At 34.2% G+C, this 23,566-nt stretch overlaps 1 protein-coding gene across 1 annotated transcript; it reads left to right on the top strand.

The window, feature by feature from the left end:
* The first annotated feature begins 8,262 nt into the window (after positions 1-8,262).
* On the top strand, positions 8,263-9,487 carry LOC142976515 (uncharacterized). The gene has a single exon (XM_076119927.1). The coding sequence runs from the start codon at positions 8,306-8,308 to the stop codon at positions 8,954-8,956; it is 651 nt and encodes a 216-aa protein (XP_075976042.1). The 5' UTR covers positions 8,263-8,305; the 3' UTR covers positions 8,957-9,487.
* The last annotated feature ends 14,079 nt before the right edge of the window (positions 9,488-23,566 follow it).

The following is a 23,566-nucleotide window of genomic DNA, read 5'->3' as shown; positions in this document are numbered from 1 at the left end:
ACACTACGTTGTAGCAGCAATGTACTGCATAGTGACCATCAATTTGAAGTATATTAGCTGTCAACTAAGATACGTGATAATCCCGTAGGTCGGGCAAAGTACTATTGCTTTTTCATAGTTGAAATGAACAAGCGTGATAATAATAATATGTATGATGTTCTGGATACCTTTGCGTGTGTGTTATATGATTTCAAACGATTTTCGGGTTTAATGTTAGCATGTTATTTTTATTAAATATGTTTAGATCTATCAATTTGCGTATGGCAATAGTTTAAGTGACGTCAGGTTATTATTTAACTATAAAATTTATTTGTATATACTTGATTTCCTTGTAATTAAATTTTCTGGACTCGGAAACAATACTTTTCAATATTAAATACACAATATTACAAAAGAAAATAGTTTACAGTGAACTACATGGGCATAACATAACTCCGACACATAAACCCGTTTTAGATCGGTTAAAAACATCACAAGTCAAGTCACAAAAGGTTGGAAACTTATAAAATAGTGCCTTCAATAACTAGTAGAGTTTTATGAAAACATCAGAGTGTTTCAACATTCTCAAGACGTAAGAAACAAAGTAATAAAATACCAAACTTGTTCTAATAAAAACTTCACGCGAACTTTTCAAACGAACATCATTTCGATCACGTTCGACTATAAAAAAACTCTACCTATACTGTGAAGCAGTGGATTGAAGATAAAATTTTATCGAGCTAACAATTTAGTGTTAGGGTGGACTATGTAAAGCTAAGCTATGCTGTGAGCTTAGCTAAACTAGTTTTCGACAAGTACTGAATGACTGCTACATGAAACTTTTGGGCTCAAATTTAAAGTATTACTCCTTATTTTTCATATTTTTTCTTATTTTCTAAGTGGCTGTCTGAAGAGTAGTGAAAAATGGGAAAAGTGCAGTATGAAAGTGAGGGTCCGTCAGTTTGCCTGTATTCATACATTTTAGCATCCTCGAAAAATGCAAGTGACAGAATATATTTTAGTGTACCTCTCCGACACACTTAAGCACCACGATCAAAGTCAAACTAAAAGCGCAGTCGTAAATTAATACGACACAGAAATTACCGAAATCATTGATCTCACTAAGATTTGCTTGACGTGAGCGTTACTCTAGCATTTGTCGCTAGAAACAGCACAGCTTAGCTCCATCCCATTCGTGAAGCTAAGTAATAAACTTACAGCAGTTATTTTTACAAGTTAGTTTTAGTGGCGTATGATGAAATAGAATATTTTACAGCTGATCCAAGTGTAGCCTTCTATAATAATACGTAGTTATTGAGTGTAATCTTGAGTTTATGTGACAACAATATTATGTTGATAAAACAATGTGAGAGGATGTTTTTTGTGTATTCAATTGTGTGTGTTTTTTTTTTTTGTTTTAAGAAGATAACTTAGGGTTCGATTGCCGCACTTAACAATTACTTTGATTGCCTCCGTGACGCAGTGGTTTAAGTCGCCACGCCGCCGCGCCGCGACCACTGCGTTGGGAGGTCGTGGGTTCGATTCCCACTCGAGACAATTATTTGTGCGACCCTTAAATAGTTATTCTTGTTCCGGCCGTACTTTGTATTCGTTATTTGTATGTTTGTAAAAGTTCCCGCGACACAAGAGCAATTTTTAGTGCGGAAATTTTCTTTTTAAAAGATAAGAACTATTTATGAGAATAATACCAAAAATCATACAATATTAGACATATTCTCACCCGAAATACAAACATACATATTAATGCATATATCCTTGACCACGTTCAAAATTACATCACCATATTCTCCATCTTCTATCAAACAAACATGAAAATAAAATCTCGCCTCTTTTATATTCAAAGGTCAAATAGAATCAGTGTGGGATCCTCACGGTAATAACTACATATGAGGGACAGGCAGAGGAGTAATTTCCCGAGGGATACAGTTGTCTTCGTGTTGCTATGTAATTACATGTAGCAAGCAGATAAAATTGTTTTATGTGGACTTTGTTGCTTTTTCTTAAGGATTTTAGATTACAATTTTGGTTATTTCTAAGAGCTTTATATGTTTTTTTTTTACGTTTTATTACTGCTTTACCGCGATGTTAGGAGAGTCAAAAGCGGTGCCGTTATTGCCTATTTTAGGTAACTATAAAAAGAAATTTGGGGGTAGGAAAGTTTGAATCGGAACCTGCAATGTACATTTTTGCCGTTAAGAAAGATGTTCTTTACATAGTTACACTATTAATTAAAAAATTGATCCAAATTCAATCCGTAACCCAAACTAACTCTAACTAGAATTAACTTGTCAATAGCAAATTCTTTTAGTATTGATAGATCAGAAATCCTAGGTCATGTTTATAATCTAAGGGACTCCTTAACGGTCCCGGCAGTGAAATGGGGCGTCAGTGTCAATAAAGTATCGAAGATAGACTTGGTTGTTAGTAAACAGTAAGTAATTACCTTTTACTAACTGTCAGTTAAAACTGATGGTGAATCGCTAACGAGCTCCCAGAACTACTTAACTGCATGACTTGACTCGCAAAAATAGTTTGTGTAAAGGCGTCGGGTACTTCAAGCTATAAGAGATATTTAGGATATTTATGCCTGAAGGATTTCATATTTCTTGATAAATTAGATTAGACAGATTTTTTGGGACATAATCAACTATGTTTTGATTCAACACAATTTTTGCTAAGGACACTATTTACGAACGCGATATTAATATTGAAACAGTTGTCATAAAGTTAACTTTGTGGTTGTATACTATAAAGGATAACTATTGTACAAGTATTGTTTCATGTGAGAACTAAACTCACTACTACTACGTGGTAACCATCCCAACTTTGACGTTTCAGCTTTTAAATATGAGTTAACTGACAATGCATTTCTTCTTATCTAAATAGACGACGAGCAACCAGCTTTTCCGAAACGGACAAAAAACACAATATATTTATGACTATTTCAAATACTTTGTACGAAGTTTACGAAATAAAGGATATTTTGAATTTGAATTGGAACATGTTAACACCAATGAGCTATTTAGCTTCCATCAGCAAGACTCACGGTCATTGACCCCTAAGCGTGAAAGTGTACTTTAAACCAATTCATGAATAGACTAGAAAATCAAGAAGCACTGCGCAGTTTTAAACAACTGAATACCAAGCAAGAACCTTCTTCTTTCGAATTTGGTCGTAGCACACATACACACGAAGAAATCGGCGCTTCACTAAAGTGAGGAGAACAACTTAGTAGAAAGCCTTACAAGGGAGGTTCGCCACTGGACTTCGTTATTAAAATAGGGAGAATTATTGATTATAATCAATTACTTTTAACACCAGCCGACTCGTTTCGAGCATTTGTTGACGACTAGTCGTCAACCAGCGGTCAACAAACGATAAAGACGGCGTTACTCAACCAAGTTGTTCATTCGACGTACCCAGGCTGTTAATTTATTTTGGTAATTTTCCGACACTAATAACTTTTTAATAGAGAGGCAGTAGACAATATGGTGTCGAGCGAACAGCTATGGATAGTATGTATGTATGTATGCTACAACTTCCAACCGTCCGTTAGAATTCGATTCTATTTTAGATAAACTACAATACGTCTGCACTTTGATAAATAGATTGATTCTCTAGTTATTTTAAGTCAAATCTACGCAAGTTGACTGTGAAATGATTCCTTTGAAACTAAAACTGTAGAGAATCTAGATTGAAGCACTATATTCTTTCGTTTAAAGAGATTAAGACAACTTTCAAACAGAACTATACTAGTATTTGGTTGACCCTGGTCGCAAATTTACCTACTTAAAATATATAAGTACGTCTTTAAAAGTATATAAGTATGTTTATTACTTATTTGTTAACCAAGCTTTGCTTAGTTGTAATTAAATGACCATATATCCAAAAATAGTTATTTACTTGAAACATAAATTCAACAGAGACATCATTTATTTATGGCCTAGCTGACCCGTGCAGCTTTAGCTATTTGTATGTAATAGTGACTTTATTCTTAACTTCACGCCTGCTCTAGCCAGAAATATACGCAGAGATGTTTGATATATCCCACATTTGGACATTTACATTGTTAGTCTTTTGATAAAAGGAGCAAGAGGAGGTTAAGGAGAAAAAAAAATATTTTACGAAGATAGTTTTCTAAAAAAGAGTAGCATATAGTCCCAGATTTTTAACAATCTACATGTTAATGAGACAGGGAAAATTTGTAGTTGAAACAAGTATGTAAATAATATCATTATGTAAAGAATATGAAATTCTATTTTAGAGGACAATTTTTACAAAAACTAAAGTGGATTGACAAAAAAACATAATTGAGAAGACTCGAAGCGAAGATGAAATATGCAAATATTTTAATCAATTCTCACCACTAGAGAATTGTTTGGAAGTCCTTTGAATGTTCAGTTTCTATAATGTAGAACTAGCTGTATGTGCTCACATGCCTCACATCTATATACATTATGTACATCGGCGAGAGTAACACAAACAAGCATAGTTCAAATAGCGACACTTTAGATTGTCAAAAAACCACTTCGGCTTCGATCGGATATAATGAGATACCCAGATAGTTTCCATTTTTCTTCTTGTCCTTTTCCATTTTTCTGAGACGTACATAACAAAGAAGTTCAACTTCTTGTACGTCTATTCCTCATGACGGGACTTAAATTTAAAAAAAAAAATAAGTACTTTGCGTATCGATATTATTGCACTGGAGTTCCGCCTTTAGAATCATTACCGACCGAGCCTCTGAGGCGAAACGGCATAAAATTAAGCAATACTACTCGTTTACTCGTCGGTCGAACTGCTTAAATAACTTTGGACTAATGCCATACCAAAAAATTTGAAGATCTATCATATAAAATTTTTTTTGCAATCTCAATCGACTTTACTGTCCAATTATTTATTTATAAAAGTGTGAATATCTAAATATAATTCATAAAATTACTGCTATTGACTAAAACTGGAAAAATATCCTGTATTTTTTGCATTTTGAAATGCATGGTCTTTTATCTGTCCTCTTACATATTATTTTAACATTTAGTATTCCTTAATACCCGTGTTCATATTGCTTGAAGTTCTTTCCCATGATTTAGTTTTCATATATTGTGAATATTCAACTAAACGTATATACGCCAGCAATACTTTTTAAAACGGTGTGAAATTTTCCAACGATCCTCGAATATTTTCAGTGGAAATTGGCAAAATTGCTCGCGTGTCGGTCAGCGGGCGGCTTCACAATATTGTCGGTCGGACCGACCGGACGGCGGGCTGCCGGCGCGATTACACGGCCCGATGCCCCTCCACCAACTATTTCTATCCCAATGTTGAATGTTTTGGAAAGAAATGATATATGTATTGTATTGTTTGGGCTTTGGACGCCATTTTGTTTTGCCTAAAGTCGACGATAACCTATAATCCTGCATTATATTAAGAACTCTGGGGTCAATAGATACAAAAGTCAGGAAAAAATTAAAGTCCACTCACTTTTCACTAACTTAGGAAAACATCGTGATACAATCTTTCCAGCTTAAGAGTTCTTCCAAACAGTTCTTAAAGGAATACAATGTCCCGCATTTACTCAACATGGTGGACTCAAGGTCTAACCCCTTTCTCATTTCGGGTGGAGAACCATACCCAGCAATGGAACATGTAATAACAGTAATACACATGTTATTTATTCACGTGATACTACGCTTCAGACATCGTCAGACCTTATTTTCCGCAAGGTCTGTGACCGTACACTCATAGTACTGGGAACGATTGACAAGCTATTATAAACAGTTTATGGACCACTTCCTCGCGGACCATATCTCAAATGATATCACTACGTAGGGGACTTTTACTACTCACAATTGAAAGACACTACGTACAATCACCGATAAAATATGTACATCGAATTCTCGAAATCACTCTTCGTGGAATTTTGAAAACAAAAAACGATCACACTTCAGTAGCGCAATTGCCTAGAGTCGGTAATGTCGAGTATCGAGATTTTGACATTTAAAATGTACTGAAAAAATAGTTCCCACTGAGCCTGCTAGAGGCGCTGATCAGATTTTAGTACAAAATTTCTCGATAGCTATCCGATTGTCGGTAGTCGATAGTGTTAGACAATCGAGCTACTGAACATTATGATTAAGTGCGACGCAACGCATTACAGGTTAAATGCCTTCTTAACATCAAATACACAAACAGATTCACCTGTGAATTGCTTGTAGGGCTACCACATAATAATAATTGTTTAAATATTCAAAATAGATTTATATTTATTACCGTAATGTAGCAAATTTTCTTTCTATTTAATCCAAAATCTAGCTTAGGTATGATATAAATATTCGTTTCAAATTAAAATCAAACCCATACACACAAAGCATAATATAATTAAAGTCTTGAATATTATAGAACACGAGCCATTAAAATATCTAAAACGCAAGATCGCAACAAAATATAATGTTACATGGTAGCCAAACCATTGACGCAGCATAAAATACCTCAAAACTGCGCTTAACAATATAATTTCACCTACAAAAATCCATTTGAAAATAACAGCAGCACGAAAAGCCTTAAAAACGAAATTCACCCACGTATAAGCCATTAAAATAAAATAATTTAATTTCTGGCAGTTGGTAGCCCTGTTTAAATGGCGATCGCGATGAAAAGAGAATGAAATTCAATCGTTTGTTGCATTTTCAATGTTATTGTGTTGGTAATACTGGTTCAGCGTATTTTGTATCGTGTAGGTTTTATTTTTTAAAATGGCAACGTATTTAGGCTGTTTCGTAACTGTTTATAGAGGGTGTGAACGTTTTTTGATGATGTGTTAACTTTTTTTGTGGTGTAGGTGTGAATGATACGTGTATTTGTGATATCCTATTACAACAGGCTACGTAGACGAGAGGCTTTATTTAGTGCTAGAATAATAAGTCGTTATAGTATTATGAATAGTTCAATTTATTGTGATGATTTCTCATGGTTTTAAAAAACTTTTATAAAATAAAGGATAAATTTGAATACGAACAGTTATTGGTCGTATATATTTTACATTAAGAGATTTTTTATATTGTTGTATCTTTTCATATTGTGCACATAAGTCTCGATTTACAAACACATGTTAATGCTTTCAGGTTGGATATCATGTATCTCAGTTGACAACTATTTGAAAGCCACTATTCTGTTTGTTTCACATTGTTTTCTTTGTTAGATAATAGTGATTAACACATTAAGTCAAAGCAGAAATGTACTGAATAGTAACCATCAATTTGACGTACACAAGTTGTCAACTGAGATACATGATAGCCCCTCTAAAAATAGAGTTTTGTGGCCTTGGATTTGAACCCGAATCATCGAGTAGTTGCAAGAACTACTTGAAAACTAAACTTGTTTAGTACAAGTACATACATACCGTTAAATAATCTTTCATGATTTGGCAAAAACCTGCATAATAATCTATCAAAACCAGCACTCATCTGAACTGATAAAACCAGCCAAAAATCTCATAGTGGATGAGATTTATGTTTTACAACCCACAATCCCAAAATCAAATGATCTCATCTCAAACCAAAACATGTACAATGTCAGATAAAAGCCGATAAGCCAAAAATAGTGTGCAAAGTACATACATTTTATAACGACGCGATACTATCAGTAGCCAATATACCCATAGACGTCCTTGATACATTTTCACTCGAGATAAGCTTCAGATAAACATTTTGTTTCGGCTATCTATCGGTAGATACTGGTAGATAGTTTTTCCGTACGTTAAACGTCATACGGTCAATATTTGGTTTAACCTGCTATCGTTATCGGCGTGATAACGGTACTGGTGAGTGGTAATGTTTGGGATGTGGAATATTGGAAGAAATTTTGTTGTTTTTTCTTGTAATGTATGTAAAAGTAGCTAATGTACGAGTATTTATTTAACGGAATACGGTTTTTGAGTACCTTTTTCTTGGAAAACTCTTTGTAGAACGATTGTAATTTTCATAACGACCATAACGTACATTTTGCTTTTGGAATTAAAAGTTTTATCTTTTCAGTTACCTAGTACGGAAATATGCTGATTAGTGAATCGATCCTTACGAAGATGTTTACAACTCTTTTAAAATAAACAAGAGAATATCACGTAGGCATAGCCGCTTTAAAACATCATAACTGTCACGAAATTTCGGTTCCCAAAAAATGTAAACAAAAAATACTGATATCACTTTTATCCGCGACATTACCAAGTAAATGCGCTTCTACGTTATCTCAGTAGAATCTCACAGTCGGCTACACCATTGTGTCGTGTCGTACAGTCCCCAACAAAAAAATGAATTCCATATACATTGTCGGTATAATCATACTTATGGGGAAGACAGACTGTATTATTGAAGACACAACGAGCATTAAAATTTCTGAGGAACAAAGGATACTCTTAAGGAAATTGCAAAATTTTGAACAGCCGAAAGTTGAGACGAAGCCCTTGACGTGGAACGAGATGCTGGCAGACGTATTAGTGAATAGAATAAAGATATTCTCATTCAACAAAGTTGACGAGAGCGACATCGTGAAAGAGTACAGTGTGCCGTCGAAGACTAGGACGATGCTGACGAATTGTTTCAGTCAAGTGCTGCTGCTATACAAGAATTGTATTTACGATAAATTTGCTACGACTTACGAAGAACCGGGAGTGAATATTCCTGATACTACAACTGAAGTCAACATCGTGGTTAGAAGCAGTGGAGGTGGTGCAGAAGACGGTGGTCCTAAGAGTGAAATTGAAATCATAGAACCGAGGTATCATGGGAAAGTGATCGATTCTGTTTCTTCTGAATCTGAGGACTGTCCAGAAGGAGCGATGAGAGATGAAAAAGGCAACTGTGTGAAGGAAATTTCCAGGCTACTTATTTCAGTGCCGGGTCAATGTCCTGCTGGTTATCGCGCTGATAGACTTGGCAATTGTCGTATGGTGTTCTTTTGAAGTGTTGAGTTAATGTGATGGAATTGTGATACTCATAATATTGTGTTGTGTTTAAGAAGTAATGTTAGTATTTGTGGCGAAATGTTTGGAATTCTGCTGTGTATCAGGAATTCTATGTAAAGGTATAACTTTATATTTTTATATAATTAATTTATGATTGCAATTATCGAAATCACGTCATATTAATAATAATAGGTACTAAAGAGTATTGTATATTTTAAACTAACTTTTGCATCTTCCGGCGAATGGGAAATTTTTGAGGAAGATGTGGTGAAACATATCCTATGTTTAAAAGATTCGAATCTATATGTATATGCCTAGTTGCATCATAAATAATCTAGGATTTTTTGCATAAAGGCTCACAATATTCTTATAAATTTTTGTATTTTCAATAATATTGTTACTAAAGAAGGAAACTGTAAAACTAGTGTTTTCCGCAACATAATTGTTACTTAATCCACTATTTCATGTATTCAAATTGTAATAACTAGGTATAAGTACGAGTAATTGTTATAAAGTAAATATTTGTTAACACGACATGTTTGTTTGTTTTTCACAATGACGTTGGTAACCCTGCATCCGGAGATAAGATCGTAATGATTAAGTTCTGTTGATAAAGTAATAATTATCTTGACATGAAAGACAAATGTACTAGAAAATATTTTTTGTAGGTTTATAACTTTTAACTTCTAGATTTTTTGCGTATATGTATAATTTATAAAGAAAATTACAATTTCATAAAATTACATTGTTTTGTTCCCAAAGAGGGTCAAGCAAGCTGAAACGATGGACTAGGATATTTTTTTGAGAAAGAAAGTATGATGTGGGATAAAGTCAAGACAAAGAAGATATTGAATTTGCAAATTAGTTTTAAAATTTCACATGATTGCCGAAAAATCATTAGCAATTTATCTACCAAAAGATTTAACCTTTGGACCATCAAATTCTTGCATATTTTTGTCACTGACTGCAATAAACGAAATATGTCGTTTGAAATTAAAATGAAACCAATCGAAAGCTATCTTTTTCTTATTTCTTACACACAAACTCCGTTACTTCACGACAATGACCATTAACCCGAAGAATCAATTCATTGTAAAATAGAAAACCATAACTATATTATATATTCTAAATCTAATATTACTTAGCTGGTATAGTCAGTATAGTCCAGTCATTATAGTAAGTTCACCTCGGAATTCGAGATACCCAGCTGTAAGTCTGTAAATACTTGTATATTGACACCCTAAAAGTTGTCTCAAAACCTACATATGGTAGGGTGTACGCAACTATAAAATTTCAAGGTCCAAAGTCCCAAAAACCGGTTTTTTGAGCTTTTTTTGTAAATATCTCATTTCCTATGGAATTTTTGCATTCGTATTCATTACTAATATTGTACAGTATAAAATTCTCTACAAATTTTGTTTGAAGATAGAGGGCGGAGAGCGCGCGGTCACAGGATCATTTCAAGTCAACCGGTGCCTCCGGTCGAAGATGCGCCATATATAGTTGATGAACTATCGATAAATCAATGATTATAATAATAAATAAATTTAACCCATTACTGTCCCACTGCTGAGCAAGGGTCTTCTCCCGTAATGAGGGAGGGGTTAGGCCTTGAGTCCACCACGCGGGCCAAGTGCGGGTTGGGGACTTTGCATGCCCTCAATAAATGTATTTAACAAATTTTATTCAAGCAAGGTTTCCTCACGATGTTTTCCTTCACCGTTGGAGCATGTGACAATTATTTCTAATACACACATAACTTCGAAAAGTCATTGGTGTCATCATTTTCTTCATAATTATATTAAATCTATATCTTTTCAATAATACTGATTTATTTGTTTTTTTTTCATCATGTAAGAAGTTATTAATATTAATTAGGTTAAAATTCAAATATAGTGCCTATATTTTCATGAAAAATTCTGCAATTACATGGGCAGGTAAGTGTTGATAAGTTAATTAATACTGAATAAAAAGTGGATAGGTTATGAAAAAAATGATAAAAAATAATGTAATAGTTAATAGAAATTGACAAATATTTATTTTTCATTGATTTATCGATAGTTCATCAACTATATAATATATATGGCGCATCTTTGACCGGAGGCACCGGTTGACTTGAAATGTTCCTGTGACCGCGCGCTTTCCCCCCTCTATCTCGAAAACGGTTCACCGTAAAAAAAAAAATTCAAACAAAATTTGTAGAGAATTTTATACTGTACAATATTGGTAATGAATACGAATGCAAAAATTCCATAGGAAATGAGATATTTACAAAAAAAGCTCAAAAAACCGGTTTTTGGGACTTTGGACCTTGAAATTTTATAGTTGCGTACACCCTACCATATGTAGGTTTTGAGACAACTTTTAGGGTGTCAATATACAAGTATTTACAGACTTACAGCTGGGTATCTCGAATTCCGAGATTCTTACCTAATTTAAGCTTAATTGACTGCACTAAGTAATAATGCTTACTTGGAATAGTTGCTAGTAACCGATTAATCGGTTCAATGATCGTTAATCCTCTTAGACATAATCGATACATCTGTTCCGATATTACCATCAAACGGTAATTATTAATAACTATTATCCCGACATTTAGTAATTTTCGAAGTGTATACTATAAATAGCACTCTAATACATACGGTCTAATACATTATTGACAGGATAAATAATAGTAGATACTATGACTTTTCATTTTGATAAAAAAATATTTAAGAAAACAGAAGAACACAATCAATCAATCGAGCGAGTCAATTTGTCATTAACTAGCTTCCACCCGCGACTTTATCCGCGTTAACAGAATCCCGGAGTAAAGCTATCAGTGTACCAATTTTCATTAAAATCCGTAAAGTAGTTTTTTCGTAAAATAATAACACACATTCATTCATCCATATTTACAAAGTTTCGCATTTATAACATTAGTAGGATTGGTCATTAAGAAATAATTTGTCATTAAAAAATCGTATGTCTTCAATCATTTGGATGCAATATCACAATATTTCAGGCGTTGACAACTCCATACAAATCAAATCACACCCAAACGACACAATGCCACAACTCAACAATAAAAAAAATAATCTTTCATCGAATAAAAGTCAAGATTATCGACACAACAGCAGGAAGCAAGTCTACAAACAAGTCTTTTAAATCGCTAGACAATCGAGCGACTTAATATATCATTAACTAGCTACCAACCGTGATTTCACCTGTGAAAAAGATTTCCTGGGGTAACAAGAATCCTATGTGTTTATCCAGATTACAAACTATCAATGTACCAAATTTCATTGAAATCCATAAAGTAGTTTTTTCATTAATTCTTACAAACTCACGCATTTATAATATTTGTAAGATTTGACATTCGTAAACATGTGATTCTTCAATGATATAAATAAAATAATAATAATACCTCTATAATCCTTCAATCTCTGATAGCTCTTTACAAATCACACCACAAACCAACACAATAGTATTAATCCACAATAAAAAATAATCTATCATCGAATAAAAGTCAAGATTATCGACAACAGCAGGAAGCAAGTCTACAAACAAGTCTTTTAAATCGCTAGACAATCGAGCGACTCAATTTCACGGTATACTGGCTACCAAAAGAAGACCGGATATAGGTCTGTACCTGGTTTCAAACGGACGATTTCAAAAGAAACCCTCCCCACACAAATTGACTGGCCCTGAGTAGGGTTGCTTGTTTGCTGTTACATATTGGACGAAAAAATAAACCAATAAAGTTGGTGTGTTACAGGTGTCTGTTAGAGAAAGGGTTAGATGTGATGTGTAATAAATGAAGCTTATTTGGTAATAAGTTGTAGATTGATGTGGATTTGGTCAGTTTTAATTATGATTGTTTTTGCGATGTTTGAATTTTGGCTGTGTTAGTTAATATTGTGCTATTGTTATGTCCATGGATGATCGTTTAGGAAACACGTAGCTGCTTTAAGTCTAAATTGCAGATGAGATGTTTTAGTCGAAATTGTTATTTTGATTTGATTCAATTTCAGTTTAGTTTACAATATGTTTATAAATTCTATTATTAATTAATTCTATGAATTTGTATGTTTCGCCTTTGGTCTGAGTTAGTAGTTTTATTTACGTTTTAGACAACGGTATTCTATGTAAATATATAATTAATAGTTACTATTTTTTCATAAATATAAGAATTTGAGTCACCAATGAACACAAACGCAACTATTCCCCCGACTACTTCAAGTATTCTTAAATCAACCAAAGAATGTCAAACTTAAATTAGACCTTATTAATTTACATTCACTAGACGTTATAAATTAAAGATTAAACACTAAAATTGTAAAATTATTTATATTTCTAATCTAATATAAAGTAAATTTTGTCTGTTCAACGTGTTGAAACTTATAATTGCCGAGGTAAGGGAATGTAAACTCGTAACACTGCCATCTGGCGGCGACAACCCTAACCAATTAGCAAGTAATAAATTATATTGACAACTTTTAATATTGAATTTCGATTATAAGTACATTTGTGGAATTAAGCAATTAGAAATTATTACAATATTTTAGATAAATAAATTTTAAAGCTGCTTCTGAAGACTGTTCTAAAATCAAAACCAAATCTTTTTACAACTTTGTTGAAAGAAAAAGTTTGTACTAATCTATTAGAATTTATTGCAATTTTGAGAAATAAAGTTTAGAGTTTGCAGCTGATTTTGAAATCAAAATCAAATCTTTGCTAAAATCTAAATCAAATCATTTCGTAAGTTTAGTTAGATGAAAGAATGAAATGAAAAGTAACATTTATAATATACTAGGTGCCTCGCGCAACTTCGCTTGCGTCGCATAATTATAAGAGAGAATGGGTCAAAATTTTCCCCGTTTTTGTAACATTTTTTATTGGTACTCTGCTCCTATTAGTCGTAGCGTGATGATATATAGCCTATAGCCTTCCTCGATAAAGATTTTTTCAAATCAGACCAGTAGTTCGCGAGATTAAAACGTTCAAACAAACAAACTCTTCAGCTTTATAATATTAGTATAGATTTTTAAAGGTTGAGACATATTTTAGAACCGCTTTCGATATTATCAGATAATATTATTCGTGGAATCACTTCAACGTTTTAACAGATAACGTAGTGTATTTATAAAAAGCATCAAGATATTTCCTCTATTAAAGTTAAAATGTATCTACTTTCTGCCCTCGGCTCATGACTTCGGTCAAACAAAAATATTTAACGGGGTAAGAAGTATACTATGTTTATCAATTTCAGCAAAATCTATTCAGCGTGATTGAATAATATATTTTTTTTTTACCCCATTAATGACCCACTGCAGGGCAAGGGTCTCCTCCCAGACGAGGGGAGGAGTTAGGCCTTAAGTCCACCACGGTGGCCAAGTGCGGGTTGGGGACTTTGCATGCCCTCAATAAATGTATTAAACAAATTTTAGGCACGCAAGTTTGCATCACGATGTTTTCCTTCACCGTTAAAGCAAGTGATAATTATTTCTAATACACACATAATTGCGAAAAGTCATTGGTGTTTTGCCTCGAATTCGAACCTGCGAGCACTTGCGTGGGAGGTGCCAACTTCAACCACTCGGCTATCAATATACATAGTATTATGTAGTAAAATTGCTAACTCGAAAATTGGTTCTAGGTTGTTATGTTTATGTATGTTTCTCAATGTTATAACATTTAATATTTGACTCTAACTACGGCCAATCAAATTATCAGTTCATAAAACGTTGAGAAAATTTAATAATATTATTCCTAGAAAAACAAAACTAATTTAATATAAAAATTGCCTACAATTTTTAATAACAGCAGCTGCAGCAAACTCATAATGATGTTCCCCAACATAAAGCTGACACAAAATTGATTTTAGTAAAATTCTAGAACACCGGGCAAAGTTGTGCTAACAAATTGCAGACATCAGTCGTATGTCGCATGTAGTAATTAGTCAAAACTAGTACAACTTTTAATGAGAGCAAGTGAGAGAGTAGGGTGAACTTTCCGTTTATACGCCCATGTTTTTTTTGTTCAAGTGTCGAACGGCAAAGTTCAAGTGGAATGTGCATGTTTGTTTATATTGAACACGTGTGAGTTTGCTAGTTATAAGTAACAAGTGCTGCGTTAATTCTTAGTTTCAGTGTCGAAAAACTAAAACAGATTATTGTTTTTCATTTTGAAAATGCATTAAAGTTTAACCTAACAATCAAGAGTGCAGAAAAAATGAAAGATTGCGTATGACGCAGTCAAAATACAGTCAATAGTAGAGCATGCTATTTATAAAAAGTTCATGAGAGTATGGAAATATAAACCTTAAAATTACTTAATAATACATTTAACTTTGAAGTTGCTCTGACTTTAAGCAAGCATCAACATAATAGCTTATTATATTTGGCCGATCATCGCACCGGACATTCTCGACCACACTGATGATCTAAATTAACACGCACTAGCACTAACCGGCACATTAAACACATCGCACTAATCCCCAATAATCTTCCATCATTCAATTAACACTACGTTAGCTACAAAACAATTAGATGTCCCACAATCACAACTAAACTTTCCTTTTCCAACTACACAACAAAATGGAACACTGTGTCTATATTTGTACTAAATATAGTTGCAGTGTCGGACACCGTGCGCCCGGGAATCGTGTTCGAAACGCCGGCAAAGTTACGCGTTGCAAACTTAGCGAAACGCAGGTGCTAATTACGACTTTACTGGTGCTAACGACCAATCTTACTTGAGCTTCCCTTCCCCTAATATTAGTAATAGAGGCAATAGACCGAAGGGTATTTGTTTGAAAGTTGTGGGGTCATGTTACAGTGGTTAAGGTGAGCAGTTGTAACAGTTATCGACCACGTATAAATTAACAGGATTGCCCGGCGGGACGCGGTTATTAGTGTTCGTTATTTGCTAGCCTTGATACGAAATTGTAATGCGTGTAGATTTGGATTACAATGGATGCTATCTAACTGATATCTTCGATAACATTGTTCTGTTATGAGAATTCAATTCAATTAGCGTAGTTGTTGAATATAGATATTCGGTTTATACGTTTACTGTTTTCCTAATAGACGTGGCTTTAGCTTGAATGTGTTTTGTTAAATACCTACAAAGACATTATTGAACCAAATACCTTGATATAATTTATTTATTTATTTATTTAAACTTCTTATACAATTTGTATAAAGGCGGACTTAATGCCAAAGGCATTTTCTGCCAGTCTACCTTGGGGTGATGCAGAGATTAAATGAAGTAGGTGTTTATAATTATAATCCTATCATTCTACATTCAGAGATGTTTTTATTTATTCATTTGCGTCGACGTAACGTTTTTTCTCGCCAACAATTTACGAAAAACATACGTTAGCAAAAGAAACGCCACATGTTTCAAACTTAAATATGATCCGTCCGAGCGCTACAACAAATGTTTTCGCAAACAATTCCTCAAATAGATAAATGTTCCTTTCGTCCTAAAAACTGGCCGTCAATAATACAGTCGAATAAAAAAATCCCGAAGCCGACAAACTTTTCTCGAACTAGTTTTTTATAGTCCTTGCGAATACAAGTTGGTGTACATTTTTCTTACGCCCATAAAATCTACGAAACATAAAAGTAAGGGCCGAAGGAAGTTTAGTAGTAGAAGAATAAGTAGAGCAGTGTGCTCTTGCGCTGATGACGTCACAAATCCTGGGGCGAGCTCGTAAACTGTTGGTTCGCTGGCTATGAATTGTTTCCAAGTCGATTTGCTGGAAGTACACAAACTCCCGCTTGTATTAGTGTATGTTTAATGTGAATGTACCTTGTTTATATGTGCACTTGAAAATACGGTAGCTGCTGATTCAGGATTTATGTGTCCCGGCTTTTTTTACTTAGAGGTTTATGATTATGTAGGTGTTAAGTTTTTTATACCGCCGGTTATATTTTCCGAGTGGCGTACTTAAAGTTTCACCTTGTGGAGAAAACCTTTTTTCATAAGTAAACGACCGTTTTTTCGGGTGGTATTACGTATAAGTACTTACTTACCGACATACTTTTAAAGATTTCTTTTGGTCCAATATTAATGGGTTAAATTCTGACATTCGACCTGGTAGACAATGTTTACAGAAGTATAATTGTTTTAATACCTACCTATCTGTAGCACAATTCGCTACTGGTACCGGCGAGTATCGAGAGTTTGAAAATAGTTCATAGGGAGCCCGCTAGAGGCGCTGATCAAATTTTCCAATTTTTTTGACAACTGGCCTGTTGTCGGTCGTCGATAGTGGTAGAGAAGCGCGGTACAGTCCTGGGAAATAAACTAAGTGCCTAAACTTCGCACGCACTACCCATTAACACTAAAATTAGCACTGTTTTTGCCTTCAACTAAGAACAAGAGAGCAAAGCACTCTGAACATCGTACTAAATACTATTATAATCTAACTTATTGTAAGTAAAAGTTTTCTTCCAAGTTAGGGATTTAGTACATAGTGAAGGAACTTGATAGCTACCTAGGAAACTTCCAGGCACTCTACACAGGTAATCAGCTCTTAAAATTACTACTGCGTGTTAATACTAGTTGTATACTCCAGTTTTACATGCGATTATGGGAATTGATAGCCGGCGATTGTGTAGTTTTTATATGTACAATATGTATATAGGTATATATAAATAGTATTTTTCAGTTTTATTGTATTCTATGACACGAGGGGCGATTTCCTACTACTATCGACTATCGAAAATCGGCAAGCTATCGACAAAAAATATTTTGCATGAAATCCTTGATTGCCATTTACCGGGTACGTAACCAAACTGCGAGTTACTGTTGAAAAATAATTTGCATAAATTAGATAAGACCGATAGCACTTTGCTCATACGGAGATTCGAATCCGAAAACTCATAATCATCAGTCGAATACACTACCGACCGCGAAGTATGTAATATCCTACTAATATAATAAATGCGATAGTTTGTGAGAATGTATGTACTTATGGATGTTTGTTACTCTTTCTCGCAAATACTACTGAACCGATTATGATGAAATTTGGTATATAGGTAGCTGAAGACCCAGAATAACACATAGGCTACTTTTTATCCCGGGGTTTCCGAAGGCTCGAGATTTATACGGGAAGGGTTTCCACGTGGACGAAGTCGCGAGCAGCCTCTAGTTAAAAAATATTTGTGAGATTTGACTGGTAATATAAGACATTAGTATGTTCAAACAAACTCGTGAATAGCTGTAGATTAGAATGTTGGATACACAAGATTAAACAAAGTTTTAGAATGGCTGTTGTTATGTTTCAAACGTGATTTGAGTATTGATTAGGAACAAGAAGCGTTCAAAACCAACATATACATAGTAAGTAAATATTTGTATGTAACAATATTTCATACATACATACTACATACATACATAATATCGCGCCTTTGCCAATTGAGGTAGCCAGAGACCAAAGAACTCCACTTGGTACTATCCTTATAAACTTCTCTTACCTCATTCATATCTATACTAATATTATAAAGCTGAAGAGTTTGTTTGTTTGTTTGTTTGTTGGTTTGTTGAATGGGTCAAAATTTTCCCCGTTTTTGTAACATTTTTCACTGGTTCTCTGCTCCTATTGGTAGTAGCGTGATGATATATAGCCTATAACCTTCCTAGATAAATGGACTATCTAACACTGAAAGATTTTTTCAAATCGAACCAGTAGTTCCTGAGATTAGCGCGTTCAAACAAACAAACAAACAAACAAACAATCAAACAAACAAACAAACTCTTCAGCTTTACAATATTAGTATAGATCTTGTCATACAGGACCTTGCGTAACGAGTACTACCCACATGACCCACTAACAATATATAGTTACTTAAGCTAAAAATAGTCACTAATAAAGCATTATTATTTCTTTAAAAGATGACTATCAGTATAAAATGGCCTAATTTCCCAAATATTTGTATTGGACAAACCGAAACGAGTATGGAACGGTTCCAAAAACGAGATTATTGTCTCAATTTATTTCATTAAACCTATTGTTGTAAAATTGATTCCTATTTTCGATGCAAACGAAGATTCAAAATGTGATATAACGAAGGTTATACTGCCAAATCTGGGAGTACCTCTCTGCCATAGGTTCCGATATTATTTGGCGGATTTCCAAAATAATTACTTACGTAAACCAGTAGGCCGGATGAAGCGCGGATCGCGAGCTACCGAGAGCGCTGTGTTTGTTGATGTGGTAGTTTATTTTACACGTGACTTTTGGTAGAGAATTTTTTAAATTAAATTAAAGATTTTTTTGAAATTTTACCTAATATTATGTAAAGTAAGTGGATGTTATATCTTTCCAGAAAATTATATGTATCTTTTAAATTCTTTTAATTAGATCTTCAGTAACTATTTAGTATATATATGTTTTTTTTTTTTTAGGCCTATGTCCAGCAGTGGACGATTCCCGGCTGAGATGATGATGATGATGATATATTTTTCTCACGAAATATTATTTTTATTATGTCTTAACGCTAACAAGGCCTGGTAATTATGCAAGATGATATCGGGTTCGTCTATTTTATGCGGTAATTCTTTCAAAAGGCAAATTTGATTACATGCTTGGCAATATTCATAACAAGTCGCGCTCTATCACAGGAAACTTTTAAACTGCCAAAATTAAGTCCAACATCACGTCTACCTAAACCTTTGTACAATATTAAATACATTAAAAAACTTTTCCAAGTCCGCAATCCCCACTTGGTCAGCGTGGTGGACTCGAGGCCTCACCCATCCACTCCTAGAGAAGATCTTTACTCAGCAGTTAGACAGTAAGTAATACTATACAGTAACTAATATATATTTACTATAGAATTGTTAATGTTACTGTGATTTTTGGTATATATTATTTTGTACCTATATGTTTTAATTTTTATTGTAACAGATATTTAATCTTTTTTTTATGTATTAAGTGTATCTTATTACTTTTTTTAAAAATTGTAATTAACAGTTTCAATCACCTTGAATGTACAACCAATTGGATTATTCTGTAATGTTGTTCATTTCTAAATAAATAAAAAAATATAAGACAATAAGTTAAACTTATTATTTTTATTCACAACTTATCCAAAGAAAAAAAGCTAGTGTTATTCTAACATCGTACAACAAAAGCGGCAATACTCGGCAGTATCAAATATTCATTATCTCCGTATAAAGGGTGCTCCGATTAATTTGCCAACAGGCGAGCAAATTAAATGCAATCATTTTTCTACTTCATTCGTATTGGGGAATATCAATTTAGAGCGAATAATTAAAAGGTTTTGCATGTTTCCACGATTGTAAATGGTGGGATAATTAAGTGGAAAAGGCGGTTTGTTTTTGCTGTTTTTGTTTTTGTGTATAAAGCTTTTGTTTACTTGTTCTTTTAAGAACTAACTTATTCATAAACACACTATAAACCTATTTTAGTTAAAAAGCTACTATAATATGTTTTCTCTTTTTCATTTCGCTAAGAAGTGAAAGAAACAAAACACTTTAAGCCTTTCATAACTTCAAGTGTTTTTATGAATAAGAAGGAAAGTCTTTTAAGAACGAGTCACTGTTATACTTGGATTTAACTTGTGTCATGGGGGCCTTGAAAATTATACAAACCATGGACACAAAATAAACAAGATTTTTTTTCCAAGATTTTTATGAGAATCGATACTACGGCCTCCGCGAACAGTGGAGCCAACTTTTTTTGTTTCTTTATTTTTACACAAAAATATTTAAAACTACCAAAAAAACCTCTTATCTTCCCTACAACAGAATTTACTATTAACTACAAGTAAAACTGCAGAACGTAGCTAGGAAAGCCTACTGCGTAATACCTCTTACTTCCGCGTAATAGACACCTGCGTATCTAAACCACAGACAAGATGAAACAATGATACGCGAATCAAACGCGCGTAGTAGCAATGAATGCATTACATCAAACGTTTCAGAGCGGAGGGTGTTCGATCAGGCGGGACTGACAAGCTTGCTTGATCACAGACTGATTCAAAGATGATGTGTGTTCTTTGTTGTATGCGTAATTAGCTTGGTTAATATATACATGGTTAATTATTTAAACCCATTAAGAAATACTAAATTGTATATATATGTTACTGTAAAAGCCCGAACTGTGGTAAATCCTAAGATTTTCCGGTAAAACCTAAGATTTACCAACTCTCAATGGTAAAAGTCCGAACAAGCCAGAGTTTAAAAACTATGTTACGATATATAAAAAAATCCTTCTTCATAACTATGTTTATAACTATGTCACGGTATAATTATATACTGTGACATAGTTATAAAGAAGGAGTTTTGGGCAAAGCGACATGGGTAGGTTAGGTTAGAAGGCTAAGGTGGGAGCGAGCGAAGCGAAGCTCCCACCTTAGCCTTCGTGGTTATTTTTTTTTAACCACCCAGAAGGAGGAGCCCCGCGAAGCGGGGCTCCGGCGACATCTCGATATCATCAAGTGAATATAGGTAAAAGTTCGAAATAAAAGAATTGTTCGGACTTTTACCATTGCGAGTTGGTAAATCTTAGGTTATACCGGAAAATCTTAGGATTTACCACCGTTCGGGCTTTTACAGTAACATATATATGGTATTGCATGAAAATTAACATGGCATGGCGTGGCATGTTTTTACTTCAGTTAAAGTCATAGAAAGGCAAGATTAGCTGGACGCTCGGCTCTTGAAAATAGAGTTAATCGACTTGTTATCATATGAGGCGATGATTAAATTTACAATAATTTAAGGGGGTGCGGTACCAGTCTTCGATTATATATCTGAATACAATACGGCCATCTCGATAAAACGACTACGCTTTTAAGAACTGTATCACTGTTTTTTAAGGTGTAACTTAAAAACTAGTGCCTATGAATGTACGAAACCTTGCACGCCTAAAATTGTTCAATGCATTTATGCATGCAAAGTCCCCAACCCGCACTTGGCCAACGTGGTGGCCTTAAGACCTAACTCTTCCCTTGTTCGGAGAAGACCCTTGCCCAGTAATGGGACAGTTGCGGGTTAAATAAAATATATATCAGTGCGTCCGCTTAAGTCCTTTTGCTACAGTAATAGGCATTGGTATTAAGTAAATAATCAAACAACGCAAAAGTCTATGAGGTAATCACGCACTATTAGCAGTCGACAGTAATTACAAAATATTAATTGATTAGCCCCGGGCTAGACTATTGCCATTTAACAGAGCCTACAATGAAACTCCATGCGAGGTTCATTCTGAGAATTTTACTCGCAGATAAATAGGCAATAAATTAATATTCATATTTACATACATAATAGAAGTAACCTAACAGAATATCGTACTCCCAGGACAATAAAGGCCTACAGCTGCGTGTTTTAAAGTTGTTTAAAGCATTTCTTGTCATCATGCAAAGACCGCAATGCACATTTAACCAGCGTAGTGAACTCAAGGCTAACTTCTTCGTTAGGGAGGAGACTAAATCAAAATCAAAATCAAAATCAAATCATTTATTCATTTAGGTCAAGTGCTGACGCTTATGATAGTCAATGATACAGAGAGTGAATTTACCGCCAGTTCGGAAGGTAGGGCCAATGAGAAGAGCTGGCAAGAAACTCCTGGCCACTCTTTTTAATCGCCAAATGATTTTAACAATATTTATGCTGGTATAAAACATTGATGATGTAAGTAGCTGCTACCTACCAACACTACCGAACACACTTTGGTCATAACATAAATTAAATCAATATATTAAGGTGCTAATAAACAAGATATAAATAGTATTGGAAGCATGATGGGAGCATCTACCCACATAATAATATAAATGAAATCATAAGAGGCATTTCAAGAGCATACTGTGGTAAAGGAAGTACAGTTAGTGAAAAGTAGTTGCTTAACAAAAAAAATTATGGCAGTCACCACACCCAGGACGACCAGTCACCCCAAGCAGCACCCGTTCACGAGTATGACGCGTGGACCAGCCATCACCCCCTTCGCACATATTAGAGGGAAGGGGGTGACCCGGCACACGACGCCGCCGCAAGCAATGACATTTTAGTGAGCATGACGAACCTTGGCATGGGAGCCCACCATTTCAATGAAAAAAAAAGAAAAATGAATACCACTGAGACTCGTGCAATACCTCTCTGTTACAGAGTTGAAATGACTGATTAATGTTTATACAATGCAAAGATGTATATATAAATATATAGATATTTAATCTCGATTTCTGTAGAACGCGTAACTAACTAATCCCATGTTTTCTTATCCATTAAGTAATCGTCAACCTTATAATAACCCCTTTCAATAAGATGATCTTTAACAACTACTTTGAATTTTTGTTGGGGAAGATCCATAACACTGCTAGGGAGTTTGTTATACAACCGAACACCAAGACCTGCAAATGAGTTGTGTACTTTTTGCAATCTATTGCAGGGAACTACTAATTTGTGCTTATTTCTGGTATTAATGTTATGAATGTCACTATTCTTAGCAAACGAATTTATGTTTTGTTTGATGAACATCAAATTCGCAAAAATATACTGTGATGCCACCGTCAGTATGCCTATTTTCCCAAATACATCCCGCAGAGAGTCCCGCGCTCCTAAGCCGTAAATAGCGCGAATTGCTCTTTTTTGAAT

The sequence above is a fragment of the Anticarsia gemmatalis genome, chromosome 11 (genome assembly GCF_050436995.1).
Source record: "Anticarsia gemmatalis isolate Benzon Research Colony breed Stoneville strain chromosome 11, ilAntGemm2 primary, whole genome shotgun sequence".
NCBI lineage: Eukaryota > Metazoa > Arthropoda > Insecta > Lepidoptera > Erebidae > Anticarsia > Anticarsia gemmatalis.
The sequence above is the reverse complement of the archived record's forward strand: the minus strand, read 5'-3'. Positions and strand labels throughout refer to the sequence as shown.

What these genes read in the sequence shown, in the direction of transcription:
- LOC142976515 (XM_076119927.1), top strand. Translation starts at nt 8,306, where the DNA reads ATGAATTCCATATACATTGTCGGTATAATCATACTTATGGGGAAGACA.